Source organism: Netta rufina (assembly GCF_964035555.1).
Source record: "Netta rufina genome assembly, chromosome: 6".
Lineage (NCBI taxonomy): Eukaryota > Metazoa > Chordata > Aves > Anseriformes > Anatidae > Netta > Netta rufina.
Window position 1 is genome coordinate 19,254,491 of NC_140129.1, and position 16,975 is coordinate 19,271,465.

The 16,975-nt window shown below is 42.6% G+C and overlaps 1 protein-coding gene across 2 annotated transcripts in view; it reads right to left on the reverse strand.

Moving 5' to 3' along the window:
• Window positions 1-16,365, reverse strand: part of ITGA6 (integrin subunit alpha 6) — a 42,982-nt gene extending 26,617 nt beyond the window's left edge. For both annotated transcript variants that reach the window (XM_084289500.1, XM_084289499.1), the window contains exon 1: window positions 16,142-16,365. In XM_084289500.1, the coding sequence (XP_084145626.1) occupies window positions 16,142-16,302 (161 nt within the window). In that variant the 5' untranslated portion in view covers window positions 16,303-16,365. The remainder of the gene's footprint in view (window positions 1-16,141) is intronic.
• Window positions 16,366-16,975: the final 610 nt, after the last annotated feature.

The window sequence follows — 16,975 nt, forward strand, 5'->3', positions numbered from 1 at the left end:
CTTTTATTATTTCTATTTTTTCTCATTCAAAACCCAGGGAGTAAAATGATGCACTAAATTTCACTCATAGAAATTTGATTAGAAACCTTTTGTTTCAACATCCTCAGCACAACTAAAAACTTTGGTCTTCGGTAATTCAAATATTTCTTTTTATTAAATTCACCAATCTACATACTACTGATGGCAAGAATGCTAGATGAAGAAAATTAATATCCTGCTCCTTCCTATGGGACATCTATTCCTATGGGATAATAGGATATTATAACCTCCCCCTAGCTAAATGATACCTTTTATGACATACCATGACAATAGGACCATAATATTTATGACAAAGGGAAGACTTGTAGAGGCATCAGGGATAAACGCTTTAGCCAACAGAAGACAAAATGGAAAGATGCCACCTGACAAAAGACAGCCACAACTTGCTACAGCATCTCAGACACCTGTTGAGGTGAACAATGCAATGGTAAAGGGTAAGTGAGAGTAAAGCAATGCTTTAGCCTTTGCTACATATACATGTAAGTGTCAATACATGATCTCCAAAGGAATCGTTACCTTAGATTTTTCCCTGTGCCCAAACCCGTAAGCCCAAATTTAAATTTTATTATTTTCCACTGTAAAAAAATGTAATTCAAAACACACTAATTTAAAACTCTCCAGTCTTCAAGGAAATTTTGTCAGGAATCCTGTCATTAGTCTTCAAGGCTCACAAAACACAAAAATCTCCAACCCTGCTAGGTACCTCACTGCAAGTCTTTATTCACAAAACAATCCAACAGCAGCACATGCTGTGAAAAAACTCTTGCAAAGTAGTAGATCAATTCAGTTAGATACTGTGGTAAACACTAACATCTATTTTCAAGTAGCAGCTAAAGAGGTATTAAAAAGTGGAGTACCTCATTTGAACTTCTTTGCTTCATACCTGCCCCAAATGCCACAGTAGAGTGGACTAAACCTACACTTCTAGGTTCTGCAAGACAAATTACTGAAGATGAGGATTAGACATTATTATCAATATTATTAGGAAATGTGAGTAAGAAAGTCACATTCATCTAATCTTTCACTGAATAAATCAAGTAAAACATAGAAATCCTTTGTCAAGCATATTTATACTTGTAACCAATAGAGCTGCTGTTCGTCTTTCCTACTGCTCAAGAGTTAATCTGAGGAAAAAAAAAAAAAAAGAACAATTTATTATAGAAATCAAATGACCTAATTTAAAACTAAAGGCATGGAAATGAGAAAGTATGCACAAAAGCACAAAGCTAAGGGCATATGACATGGCTCCATACACCTTTGTGATTTTCAGAATGCCATTTGGAGCCCAAATACATCAGATTATGCCATGCCTGTAAGACCTGTGCTACATGCTCAGCTGAATCCTTCTAGACTGAGGACACATTCCAGTCATTACTGTATTGCTGCTTATTCTGCTCTGTTTTTATAGAAGAATTTTAATAAAGTTTCAGCTTATTGTGCCAAAAAGCAGGTTCAGTTCTTCTGCAGCTATGCACGTTCCATTTTAGCCTTCTCTGTTGCAAGCAAAACCTCTTCTACAAAAGGAAAGAGAGAAGAGGGGGATGAGGAGTTGCCTTCCTAGGTATCACCATCTCCTTATATTAGCAGATAAAACAAGGAAATTAAAGCCAAAGAACTTTGCAGTTGAAGACTGGCAATAGTAAGTTCTTCATTTTTCCCCACCATAATATAATCATAATTCCTTGTATTCATTGTAACTTCTCTGTTATGGTGTGCACAGGCTACACTCAAAACGTTGTAATGCCTGAATGCCCCAAAAGTCAGGCTCTAGAATCCATTATGGTTGAAAGAGTCAGTTGGAGATAAATACCCCCAAGACTCCAGAATATGGGCGTTTTACTGAGTTTTCTATCCCATGGCAGGCTTGTTTTATTACTATGCAGATAAAAGAAGCTCAGCCATACAACATCCTGAATGTAGATGTTTTTCAGCACCAGTTCCTGTTGCAGCCTGAACTTTTTGGGAGCCAAAAGGCAGACCAAAAAAAAAGGTCTATTCTTCATGTAAATTACAGAATCAGATGCTTCTTATTACTTTAATCCTGATTTTTTACCATTTATCTTGCTTAAATACAGGCTATAAACTGATTAGATTTTCCATGAGCCAATCAGAGTGCATGAGCATTAAGTGAACTTCTATTAATATTTCATTACGTTACCCCGAATAAAAAGGCCACTTCTATAGTTTAAAAGAACTGTCTAACAAGTGACACTGCTGGAAAAATGCAGAATCTCTCACACCCTGGCACAATGCTACAATGCTCTTTAACTCCAATTATACCCCATAATTAAAACACGCACTTTCCAATTTCGAACTAAAATTCTAGTCTCAGACCAAATACATCAGTCCTGTTGCTCTACTGGCTAGAATTAGATTAATTATTGCTTTCTCTTAATTACCTCTATGGAGACAGTGGTAATAACTGAAGTCCCACTGACAATTATGAGCATCTGCTGGCTGCCAGGGACAGATTTACTCCCTTATAATCCTAGATTCGTGGCCAAACTTGAGATAATTGCACAGGTGGAGCTCCAGGCCTGCACATGATGCCAATTAAACTAATTCACCTCAGTGAGAGGTAGTTTTTGCTCAGGTGGGCTGTGCCTGCATCATGCAGATGCTGCATGACCACAACCTGCCACCAGGAAGGACAGGCCTGAGCCCTTGCAGCGGGACCAGCATGGGACCATGGCCCCCAGCAGCATCCCCACCTCACCGCAGCACCCTGCTAACTTGCACCTGGGTGAGACGGCTGTGTCTTCACCAAAAACAGCCCAACAGAGGTATTAAATCCAAAGCAAAATACACCAGAAACAGCTTTCCATTTTAACAAGCAATACAGAATACTAAGCAGTAGGGTGCAGATCCGAAGTCCTCGCAGCTTTCACCAGTAACTTGTGAAGTGCAGTAGCTGCTGTGGCTGCAATATCCTTCTCAGGTAATGAAAACGGCAGTGGGACTTCGAGCAGTCTCTGCTCACAGCTGTCTCAACTCCCTCCAGTACTGCCCATGAAACCACCCCTCACTTACTCCTAAAGGAAAGCTACAGTTAAGGTGAGAAAACCTTATCAAAGGTAACACAGAAGACCTCCAAGCTCCTGCAAATTTTCCTCTCACTCTGCAAGGAATTCTCTTCCTCACTTACAGCCTGGAACTTCCTGAGGACAACGTACAGTTTTCACAACATACTTCAAAGAAGAAAAGCTGTCAGCAATTCATTGCAATACCTCTGGAACAAACACTAACTGAAAAGAAAACAAGTCAAAAGGAAGAAGAACATCTCTCAACATTTTTGGTAAGAAAATCTTATTTATCAAAGGAAGAAGCTTCCATTGAGTAAGTTACATTTTGATTTAAACAAATACAAAAAAATACCATGGTCTACACTGAGCCCAGGTACTCTATCTTCCAAAGCTTTCTTCATTCCTTGAATTCCTTTCTTTTCTGCAGTATCTTCTGCCCCAAACAAGGCACCCCATCTTTGCCATCCTTTCTTTAAAAGTAGTAGCAACACATTAATAGTGCCAGCTCTGAGCTTTAACAGACTGGAGTAGAAATCACTGACAGTGTTTCCTGGGTAACTAACCATTAGCCATTTCAACAAATAGACGGAATAAAATAGTCAGTAGTGTAAGTTATTTCCAATTTTGCAACCTTCATTGAGCACAAATGTCCAATTTAAGGTTGCTATTCTCAGATAACAATGCTGCCACTGCAGACTCTGCTCTTCATTGTGTTTTCAGAAAGACTCCATCAACACAAGGGGGGCGAATCTGGAAAGCGATGAAGCTAAATGCTATGAAACTTCTTCCACTCCTGGCTAGACAGATAGACTCCTGCATCCTTTTTCCTCCCACACGCTCTCCCAGAGTTTCATTCTGTTGATCAAAACAAAGAAAGTAAAGTAACAACCACTAACTCATATTTGGATTAAATTTGTGCTACCAAATCACCAGTCACACTGCCTAGATATGTACCCAATATTTAAAACCTCCAGGCAGAGACCACTGCTCTCAATGCAGACATCTGAAGTGCCTTCCACGGGATGGATTTCCAGTATATGTACTTTAGGAAAGAGGAGGATGGAAACACTAAAACACAGAGCGTTTCCACATAACTGAGGCTGGTCAATGGGACAGACACTGCATTTAAATCCAGCTGGCACCACCCCTGCTTTCTGCCTGGATCTGGCTTCTACCAGTAGTTACACAGACAAGGCAGGAGCACCATGGACTCATTAGCACAGAGATTTCCCTCCACATACACAGGCAGTTAATGGGAACTGGAGACGAACCAAGGGACCAAGCTTCTCAAAAAAAAAAAAAAAAAAAAACACCCCTCCCTGCAAAACGCAGCCAGAAACAGTGTGAGTAGGGAGCTTGTTCGCAATGCTTTTTACAGAGATACCCATCGTTCCCAGGCTGCTATTAACAGCTATTTTAAGTGACGGATGATTCTCTTAATCTGCTACTCCACAGTTACACTTTCCTACTACCAATGCAAAGCCATGGCCAAGGACACCATCAATCTCTGTTGCCCGGAGGCTTGGCATTTAAAGGATTGTGATTTTTGTTTTATTAGTTCAGCCTTTTTCAGGAAGCAGATCACGACAGTAGCTAGGAAAAGAAGCCAAAAGCAGCACAAGGATCAGGGCAAGCTACAAAGCAAAACTGGAACTACAAAGCTACCTGTTGTTCTGGAAAGGCCACTAATTAGTGACTTTCTGAAGCCACATGGAAAAATAAACACTTTCCCCTCACAGTCAAGAACTCAGTCTATATGGATTATTATTTTTTTTAGCAGATCTCATTTACGTTGGTAGAAGGCTTACTTCCCTAGAAAAAAAATGCAAGAAATGGTCTGTTCTGTTCCAAAGTCCTATTTCAAAATATTTTTCCATTTTGTACACCACTGTCTTGCTATAACTAGGAGATGCAACACATTCATTATGTCAAATAGCATGTGAAAACTGTATAATAATACATTTTTATAATGTATAACTGTATAATAATGTATAACTGTATAATAATACATTTTAATACAAATTTCTTCCTTACAAACTGTACTTTCCCCCAGATTTGAAAGAATGAACAATGTATCATGCTAGGAATAGACCTGATACCGTAAGTGATACCATAAAACATCGATTAGATTGCTTTATAATTAATCTGTGATAAAATTATAAAAGACATAATGTTAAAAGGGATTTTCACCCACATTTTACGTGGTGGTGGTGCCTGTTACTGCATGAAGTACTCTTAGTAATATGGAGTTTAGCTCAAGAAGTGACAATGTGCTGCTAAAGGAAATGAACTTGCGAGTCAAGGTCCTGGCACTCAGCTCCCAACCCAGCCATTGCTCCCAGCCATCCTGTGCACATCAGGTGCAAATCCATGCAAAACCCACCCTTGTCCACAAGCAGCTACAGTGCACTGAGGTGCCACAGCAGGAAGACAAGCTAGCAAGAGTCGTTACAAGAAAGCAATACATTCAGAGTCAATTTTCCATCCCTGCTGCTTGCTGCTGTTTCACACACCTTCCCCACGCTGGAATCTGGCTCTTGTGCCAGCTACTACCCAAAAACAGGGCTTCTGGTCCAGCACTGCCTGAGCTCCTCCAGCAAAACAGGCTGGTAAAGAAGCGGTTGCTGCTGCTGGGCATGGTCACTCTACAGGCTCCAGTACTCAGGAATTAATATCTTCTGCAACTGGGCTGCTGGCCATTCATACCATGTAAAATTTTAGTGTTCAGATTAACACTTCATCTCACTTGTAGGGCTTGTCTTAGTACTGCCACAATATATGCCACCTCCATTTGAGCTTTAAAGAAATGCAAGGAGTATCACATCATTTGCTAGGTACGTGTTTTAGACAGTGAACATGAATATAGAAACAATTGCTCAGACTTTTTTTTTCCCAAAGAACAACCTGAAAGAGCAGTGCTCCCAGTCAGCCTTTGAAGGCAGTGTCTGTTAGAGAGGTAACAACCATAACAGGCATATACTGTTTATCAACATGCCAAGAGCCATTTGAAAAATTGCAGCTTTAATGCAGCGCAGAACAAGTATTTGGATTGTAATATCATTCCTCTACTTATTTCACTGAGTGAAGTGTATCAATTTCATATAAGACCACAGTTAAACCATTAAGAGGCATGAAGAGTACAGTAAGACATCTCACGCTAGAATCCATGGGCTGCAGCTACTACTACTCTCCAAGGCCCCCCGTAACATGAAAAGCAGCTACTTCCCAAGCTCACAGAAGCCATCATTCCTTCATCAGTCCATCCACTTTGTAAGGCACTGCTTCCCCTCTTCTCCACCTTCTTCCCTCTCTCCCCCTTAATCATAGCAGGGGGAGCAAGACAGACATAAACCTCTTGCACTAGATACACAACCACAGAAATGGTGATACACGATGCTGGCAGATTCACCATCTGACAAAGTTCTTTGCCTCGTTCGGCAAACACATACCAACCTCATCCATGCGAGACCAAGCCAAGAAGCTGTGCTGAGTTGCACTGTGCTGTCCCAGCTGCCAAAATAAGCCTGAGACACCAGAGGCATACACCTGGGGAGCAGGCTGAAAGGCTCTGTCCACAGCATGCAACCATGTGTCTAGACAAGGCATGTACTTTCTCCGTACATAATCCCTCATTAGTATTTCAGAGGATGAGTATACAAACTGCCAGCAAACACAAAGATAGCTGAAAGTCACTCGCACACTAAATCAGCGTTGAAATAACCCCTTCGTCTTAAAACCATCATAGTCCTGTGTTAAATGCATGCAACAGCATCAACAATTTTGTAAGCTTTTCTTCAAACCATGAACTTAATCACAAAAGCAGATGTGTCACTGGGCAAATGTACTGACTGACACATATCCCTCCCCCTTCAAATTAACTGAAAACACAGGCATTCACATCACTTAGAAGAATGTCAATCCAACAAGGTATTTTTTGTAGGAGAACCAAGTTGTACACCAAAAGGAAATGCCCCAACAGCTGGGACTCTTAAGGAGCCTTTTCTTATGTTACATGCAGATATTGAACCATTGCTCAAATACAGAAATAAATCTTATGTTCACAACAAACTTCTCCCTACACAGATCCGTGGAGAACATTATGTTTTACTACGAGTAGGAGTGTACAAACAGGGAGAATTTCACCAAGCTTGCAAAATCTCAGAACAAGATTTTTCTGTTTGCAAAATAACTTACGTTTCAGAATATGCCAAAAAACCCACTGCATTCTCTACAGCTACATAGTGCTCCCCCTCCACATGCACACATGCCTAGCTTTTACATGCCTCCCCTTACCCTTTTTTTTTTTTCCTATCTTCCACAACTTTCCACTTTCTCACTTGAGAACCTGGAATAATTACTTCTTTCAGGAATTTTTAACACCCTATTTTCTTGCAGGCAGAAAGTTGTGCGAACAGTACTTCAGCTATTAATAGCACTGGATCTGACCTGACATCTAACGAGGATTTTTCTAGGACATGCAGGAATACAGTATGGCTGGGAAAAGAGAAGAAACCTAGCTCTTCAGCAATATTCTGGGGCCAGACTATATAATTATCAAGCATTCTCTATCAGAAAAATAAGCTGAGTGGATGAAGAGTTCACATGGACTTGCACAATTATGCCAGATTGTTAGTAGCTCCTACAACAGTTGGTCGCATATGAAAAAATAAGAAACATACAGCAAATTTATTTTAGCATCTTAGCCAAGAAAGTAATGTAGTTTTCACTTAAAGTTGTTTCACACTAAACAAACATGGCCAATTAAATACGATCTGTTTTCATGCACGCTGCTAAGCACAGCCCAGAGAACACCAGCAGATTTAACCACTATGCAGTTTCAGCAGCACTAATAACAAAGTGCAAGACTGACTAGCCCTTATGATGCCCTTACAAATCTAATGCAAAAAGAGCTACAAGAAAAGAGGGACCCAGAAAATTCAACTATACACGAGGACAACATGCTTGCTATCAGCAACAGCTGGCTGCCACTTTTGAGCACTTCCAGGATAAACATGCATTTCCCTCAGACCTTTGACCTGGGCATGTGCTGCTGAGCAAACAACCTCAGGCATTACAGGCACCAGTTGTTCCCTGTGTATTTTCAATCTTGTTCTACTTTACTTCTTAAAGACCTATTTTATAGGCCTGGTTTTGAGGAGGGTATCAATGCCAACTGAACCAGGCAGAAGCTAAACACATTTATCTCCATTTGAAAAATTGCCTTGGCAATCTTCACTGAGAAGGAAATGATGGTAAGTGTCTGTCAGAAAGTCTGCCACTCCTATGGACACTATCAGACTATGTCAGCAAACTCAATTAATAAAAATGCTAATAGCTCCTATTTGCTGTTCCTTGTGTCTCAAGGATCCACAAGGATCTTTGAAAGGAGAAAACAAATGCAAAGATGAAAACAGCTGAAAAGTAACCTAGAATTAGCAAAATCCAGCATAGGATCCATAGATGTTACCCTGGAGGGGCTCGAGAACGTTTTTATGCTGTAGATTGTATCTAGACAGCGAGCATCCCGTGAACCACCCTTGCTTCTATTAATGACCCTGGGGAACTTCTCCCTTCCAAACACAGTCATAACATCCTCACGCACATTATTACAACTGCTTAAAGCAAATCAGTATTAGAAAATGACATTTTTAGATACAGTTCTGTATCAGGAAACAAGAAAAACAGCCAACACTCCAACAGAGCCAAACACGGCCAGGCCATACGAGCAAATGCTCCCAACAAATCGCAATTTGAGAAACAGTATTTTATACCCTCTACTATCATTTCAAAGCCATACAAAATCTACTGTCTAGTACTTCACAGGGGAATACATCTGGCCTGATCTTTAAACTAAAAGAAGGTAACTACAGCTCTTTTTTTTTCCCCCAATGCAATAGCTTTGGAATTCTCAAAATAGTCCTAACACATGCAATACTCTAGATATCTTAGAGCCAAGGATAAAAGAATACAGTGTATTTGATACTAAAGTCACAAAGGGAGCTTCATTAACCTATGTTTCAGTTCATTTATGTTTAATATACTACTTTTCTTAAAAATGGAAGTAGAACTTCTTTCCCCGCATTCACTTTTGGTTTTCTAGGTTATTATTCTCCTGACATTACTTTCAAAGCAGCAACTTGCTTTTATATATCTCAGTCAACAATATATAATACTAATAAATACTTCCAGACCACTTTGTATACTTTTTTTCAAATATTCCTGTCTTTTACCGTAACCTACCATTCCTAAATACCACTATGAGGTGTTAATTTTCTATCTACATTTCACAGTACAGACCACCACGTACTCATTCAGTAATATGGATTTTTGCTTGTTTTTAAACAGGCATTTGCCTGATAGCAATAAACATTTTAAAAAAATAAAAATAAAAAAAGCTGTATTTCAACCTTCCAGCTCACAGCTAATATAACTACACAGCGCTCACTTAAATGTGCCTGTTGCAGGACTCCTGGGAAGCCTGCTCCAACCCCGCGTGCCCTAGAACAGAGCAGCACACAGTAAGACAGGCCTCGTGTCATGCATGCTACATACTTCAGATATTTGAATGGCACCCTCCTACACTCTCCATCTTGGTAACATTCTGTATCCCTTGCTTCATACCCTTATGGAGCCCATGGGGTCATGTTTTAAGTCTGAAGAGCACCAGAAACGTTCCTGTGCCATTCAGTCAGTAAGACCAGGACAGCAACAAGCTTCAAGCAGCTGTTTGCCAGCTGAAGGCTTCAAGATGCCAGTGCTGAACAGAGCCTCAATTCTTCACCCAGCATCAGCCTGCAGCTGGCAAGCAGGGCAGTGCAGGCAGGCAGCACGCATGCCCTGGCACCCCACACTTCACTGCAGGCTCCAGGTGGATGGAGGGAACTGCAGCAAAAAATGCTTCTCCACCTCACTCCCACCTCCTGTTTTAGAGACAAATATTAAAATACATTTCAGCCCATTCATTGCTGTACTCAAGCTGACCTGTATGCCAGATATGACAAATTCTCCTCAACACACCATACTTAAACAACGTGAAGTTTTACAACTCCTTTTCACAATGGAATATTTCATGGACAGTTTCACTGAAGACTAATTCAGATGTGCACAAACAGGCATGACTACTTTGAGCTTAGCCTGAAAAGCACGGGAAGAGTATTAAGTTTTTCCAACTGTGAGCCCTCCCCCAGCACTTTTCTGCCCATTTTTCAGACATAATTAAGCAGTTTTGTCAGGACCCTTAGCCTCTGCTCAAGAACAAGACAACTTGTCAAGGAGAATGCTTTTCTTTGTCCTTAACTCTCATGTTGTGCAGCTCATTAGTTTTCATTCAGATTAGTGAAGAGAAAAGCCTTCTCCTCCTTCCCGAGATCAAGGTCTGCCCCTGCTCATACTGTGTTGTACAGTACAAGTCTAACCTTGCTAGTTTTAGAGGATGTAAGATTAACTTTTCAATCCTGTTCCTGCGATGTATCTGATACTTTGGCTGCAAGACAGTTCTCTCTGCTAGCGTGTGTTCATCAGGGTTGACTTATACCTGAATTATTTAATATGAACTATTTGGTATATTCAATCCTCTGAGAACGGGGCGAGTACAACAGACTTGGACCAGAGGAGCTTAAAGTGATTTTGGTTAATTGAGCCATTACTTCTATTTTAATGTTCTTTCAAGGGCTTGGCAAGTCTGCATTTGACACTGAGTGACAGCTTACAGAATGCTCTTCTCTTTCCAAACACACAGCCTGAGAAGAGATTAATTTGTGCTTCCACAGATTCACATTCATCCCATTCACACTTATTAAGATACTTAAATATAAGGAAAGTATAAATCAAAATGCTTCTAAGCCTGTCATCACCCCCACCCTATGTATTTTATGCGTGAGCAACCCCACCAAACCAAAGAGATGGTACCTCTTACATTAGAAACTGATTCATCAGTCTCAGCAAAGGCAAAAACTTAAAGCTATGAAACCAAGAAGTTGTACCAGGTACATGCATCTAACAGGAAGAGCACAACAATTTTATGAGCTTTAATTGAAACTGATTGCCTAGGCTGTTTCTCAAAGCTGGAGTCCGAACAGAAGGTTATTTATCACAGCAGACAAAAGTCATATGCTACAGTCCTTACTCACAGAAGGCTTACACTTGCAGACCAATTAATTACTATTTTGCTAATTTTTAATAGTTATCAATGTAACAGAAGTATCTACCATATAGAGCTGAGTTAGATCCTTATGCACTTCTAGGTGACCATAAAAAACAACAACTTTTTTTTTTTTTTTTAAGAGCTATATGACCTCCCAAAAAAAACAAATTTCTCAAAGGGACGGAGGACTGGAAAAAGAGTTTTGCCGTTTACCACTTCAGAAGGCTGGCTCTACACTATGAACATCTGTCATGCCAGTCAACACCACAGAGAAGTTGAATCTGCCAATGCACACAGCTGACGGAAGAGGACTGTATTGTGGCTTATCTTCCCCGACACAGCCTTTTCAGAGCCACCTGGACTGAACTGTGGCAGAAGCACACTTCTGCTGTGACCCATGCCTTGCAGGCAGGACGTAGCAGTGCAGCTACAGGAGCACAACTTCCCAGCGTGGGCTGTCTGTACCACAGTTGTGCTGGCAAAGCCTCATGTCCACCTACAACACCAGGTGGGGGACAAGAGAAAACAAACAAAACCCACTGGAAATAACATAATCATACAGACCACAATATCCTATAGACACAACTCGCATCAAGCTCACTTCTGTTGTTCAGGAAAAGGGGTTTTGCCAGAGAAGCAAAGGAAATTCCTTGACTAGGGTGACCTGCCCTCTCTGAACAGCTGTGTCGGAAGGGTAAAGCTTCTGTACAGCAGCCTCTGCGGGGAGCTCCTTGCCATGCCAGGCACTTCTGTGCCCTACAGCTCTGCCCCGCCACAGGCAAGACAAAGGCCAGACCTGCTGCCAGACAGTGAAAATTACATGATAGTCTCCTATCATTTATAAACCTGACCACAAAACCTGTCAGCTGTATCTCTGCCACAGATAACCCACAGAATAACTCAAACTTAGCACAGGAAAAAAATCTTTATTTCTTCAATAATAAATCTTCAAGTTCAATAACAAAGCAATTTATTTATTTTTTTTTTGTATAAACAGAAGCTCTAAAGACCAGCACTATTAAGGCCTTTAAATCCTGAAGATGCAAATATACAGCATGATTAATTTAGGTCACCTGAACTTTGAATCACTCTACAATAGCTCTGCAAGCAGGAACTGTCATTTTCCACTGCAGACCGGCATAATCCAGCTCTTTTGTTGCTCAACCAAAGTGAGTATAAGCTCACTGTGTTGTCTGAGGACTCAGACAACACAGAAACATTGGCTAAATGCCACTGAGGATGCACTGCAGCAGTACAGCAACGTCAGCAGCCTTGCTGACCAAAGGCAACTTTGTTTTATGTTGCTATAATGGCTCACAGTGGAGATACGCACTATTAGCAAAACCTGCCACGAGTAAAAATTCCAGTAAGACACTGCAACTTTTAAGGCTTTATAGATGCTAATGGTTAGCACAGGTTTGGCATAAAGTGCCTATCCACAACTGTCAGCCACACAGCTTTTCTTCTGGTAAGATCCTGAACATCTACTACCATAGCCTCACCCTTTATTGCCTCAAACAGAAAGAAGCCTACATGAATTCAGCTTTGAAATGCTATTCAAAATAATATCGTAATTAATTATAAGTTATACACAAATGTGTGGGGCTTTTGTTCAAATTCAAGAGATTTTCTTACCTTTTTGGGTAGATTTTCTAATCTTTTTGGTTATAATCTTAAAAGATTATAATCTTAAAATCTTAAAAGATTATAACCAAAAAGGACTGAAAAAGACCTGTGGGGTATCTTAAATGGCTCATGTATGCACACGTAATATTTATATACAAATACACATATACATATGGTAGCCAACATATATACTAAGTATATTTTACCAATGCTTGATACCCTCACATTCTCCATCACAGAACTGCTTAAGCTTGAACCATATTACTCTTACGGCTACACCATCCCTGAGTCTCAGGACCCTTACAAACCTCCTTCCAGTCTGCAGACCGTAAGACACTGCTGTGTCACTACCACCCCTCAGAAGCATAACTCCGGTATTTTTGTTATACTGACATATTAAAAACAGAACAATCTCATGCAGGGAGCCCAGCTTTTTTACAGCTCCATTAGCTCCTTAAAGCTCCATAGCCTTTTCTGCTATCAGATTCATCACGTTTGACAGTAGACCAGAACTATGCACAGCATGCCAGGCAGGCTGCCCTCAGTCCCTCAAACAGTAACATTAATGGTCCCCAAATGCATATTAAGATTGCATTCAGCACTCTTCCACACCCACATGCTATTAGCAGTCCACTTTCAGTTACTGTGAATTAGTAAAGTTTTTCTCCTCTTCAGCTGATGAACTTGCCAACTTTTCTCACCTGAAAACATTCACACAGAAAAATAAAATCCTGTTACCAATCCACAGTCTCACATAAAGTACCATTTACAAGTAAATTCAAAACAGTTCTCAAGAATTCATCTACCCATGCTATGGGGAGTTAAGCAATAACTCATTAGTAAACACAGCATTAGTATCTAACACTGACAAATACAAAAATTACCATTCAAAGTTTATATGTAATCTGTAGTCTCCTGTGACTTCAGAAAAAAAAAGTGATCAAAAGCAAGTACGTTTAATAACAGGCTATTTCGGAGTGATCAAAAGCAAGTACGTTTATTAACAGGCTATTTCGGCCCTACCTTTATTTGTCACACTTCCTCGGCATTCTCCACCCTCATCCTTACCAAGCAGTTTCATAATGCTTAACACTGAATTATCCAGTCTGAGGCAGAAGGAGAGAACCATCTCACTTAAGAGTCACTTCAGTGAGGCGAGAGACAAATTAAAGATCATTCAGCTTGTTTTACCAAATCTTGTTCCCTGTCAGTGACTAAAACATCCCTTGAACAGAATCACATTATTTCACCTTTTCTCCTTTGTTTTCCCAAGGACTTACTGGTTGTGCACATATCAGTTATAACTTGTGTCTCATTTCATAAAGTTGGGGTTGGCAGGGTGGTTTTCCGGGGGGGGGGGTTGAGGAGGGCGGGGGACTGGGGTTCCCTTCCACATGAGAACCTGAGTATCACTTTCAATTAAGTTTCAGTGACGAAATGGGTTTCAGGTATTCTAGCAACAACAACTGTAGCTGAGCTTTAAAGTTAGCCATCCCCTAGTCGAGATGTCATGGTGAAATAATTACTTCTGTCAGTCTTGAGAGAGTTCCTGTAGTTACAAATAATGGGCAGCATACAGGGACTACGCACTTTTCCAAGTATGAGACCTCAACATGAACTCCATTCTCATAACTTTGCCTAATACCTGGACAGCAGACAGCTTGTTCCACCTATAAACAGCCAAGCTATTTAGAAACTAGTATCTGCGGAACACGCCAAACGAATTGTTTAATATTAATGTCACTCATTTGTAAATCACATCATCACTTACAAACATGAAGCCTAATATGGAAACCTTCACTTCATGTTTCTCCATTAAAACTCCCATTTTATTTCACAAGATGTAACAGAGTGAGCTTAACATGCCTATATCCATACAAAAGATAGTGACAGTCCAGCACATTTAATATCTTATTCTCTTTCAGCCACATTACTACTACCCCTACTCCAGAAAAATGATGCTATGATGCTCAAAGTGACTGTGACATGGCTGTGCTATGTAAAAGAACTGAACACAGGTTTTCCAAGCAGCTACACGGGGCAGTACTCAAATGCTTTATGTTAAAATACACAGAAGAAATTTTTAAAAAATAGCCAAGACATCTCATACTAAGAGCCATGCATCATAAAACATTTTCTCTAGTCTGGTTTTTCCTCTATTTGAGAACCCTGCCTCTCATGAAAGCCTGGATTCAGAAAGCCATGTCAACACAGATAGCATCTGGCTCTGCTCTGTACTCGGGCTCGGACTGCCTGAGGAAGCACTCGCTGTACATACAATACACAACTTTCATGCTAACAATCTCTGAGGCATTTCAGTCAAACACTACAAACCAGTTTGAATACTGTGACTGCTCTTGTATTTCTACTGACTAATTGGCTTTCCGTCTCTGCATAGTGTGACGCACTCATTCTATCAGCATTTGACAATATAATGGCAAACTAACAACCTTCAGGCACTGCTTTCTTAGTAGAATGAAATGAGACCAATGCACACATAATCCTGCCAAGAATTAAGACAAGGGCAAGACAAGGGCCTCTAGAAAGTAACTCTCAGATCCGTATTTGATTCTTCAGGCTATACCATTGAGTCACGTTGCATACCAGACATAAAATGGAACCTGTGATTTATACTCCTTTTCACACTGTAATTTCTATGAAACCATAAAAAACGCAAGCCTAAGCAAAACAGGTCCAAAGAACTTTCAACAACGTTTATCTGTTAACTTTATCGAATATACGATTTCTTCTCAGCTTCCTTCTTCCGTACACTCGATCTACATCAACGGGCTCATCTTCCCTTAAATCAAAAATAAGCGCTTGGGGAAGAGACATTCGTTTCCTAACAATACCTTACACAAGACACGCTCTATCCAGCACTAGTGTACAGGACAAGGTTGCTCAGTTACAACCACGAAAAGCAAGGAACCCTAACTCTTCCCGACGATGCACAAAGGAGCCTTGCTCTGTTTTCTGCATTTCGCAGAGGGGCTCCTGGCTGTCCCCTCGCCCCGCCAGCAGCGGTTTGTGCCCTCCCGCTCCGCCTCCCACCTGCCCGCTCCGCAGCGGGGGCGCCCGAGGCCGAGATCCGCCCGGGCCCGGGGCACAGCCGCCGCCACGCACGGTCCCCGCCGGGATTTTTGCTCCTCTGCCCCGCCGAGCCCCCCTCGCTGCCCCCGGGCGCTCGGCGGCAGGTGCCGCCCGTGCCCCCCGTCCCTCCCCCGAAGCCCCCCGCGTGCCGCCGGGCGGGGGCTGCGTCCCGGGCATCTCCCCAGCGTGGAACGGACGAGGACCCTGCGGGAGCACTTACAGCCGTCTCTCCTGCGGCTGCAGCTGCCGGTGCATGGCCAGGGAGAAGCCGAAGAGGCTGCCCGGCTCTCCGCGCCGCACGATCACGCGCTCCGTGTCCAGGTTGAAGGCGCCGGCCAGCCCCGGCAGGAGGGGCAGGTACAAGAGGAGCGCGGCCGCCATCTGCGCCTGCCGGGCACGGGAACGCCGCCGCCGATCCGCCGAGCGCCGCCGCTCCCCCGCTGCGCCCCGCCGGCCCCGAGCCCGCCCCGCCCCGCCCGGCCCGGCCCCCGCGCGGCGGCTCCCGCCGAGCAGCCCCGCGCCTCCGCAGCGGGGGCGGCACAAAATGTCCGCCGGCCCCCGCCCCGGGCGGCACGGCACGGCACGGCACGGCACAGGGCGCCGCCCCCAGCCCCTGCTCCTGGGAGGTTGAAGCGGAAAAGAAAAGCGGGCTGCGGGCACGGGGCCGGGGCCGCGAGGCTAAGAGCGAAGGTGCCGGGCGGTGAGCACCTGCAGCCCGCCTTCCCCCAGGGGCCGCCGGCCAGCGCTGCGCTGCGCTCCGCCGTCCCCAAACGGCACCGCGCGGGGGAAAGAGGCAGCGAGCTCGGACCTGTGTTGGCCAGGCTCTTTAGACAGCACGTGGGGACGCGCTTCTTTAAACCTCACTCCTTTACAGCCTTTCCTATCCTTAAACGGGTACCTCACCCTTACGCTTCAAGTGTTTGAAAACAGTACGGGGTTTGGGATGCCCTGTTTTATCTCATGCTCTCACCCTAGTTCCAAAAGGGTAACCTCACTTGTGCAGGTGGACCTCAGTGCACTTCATCCACCCAAGAGAGGGGTTTAATGTGTTTGT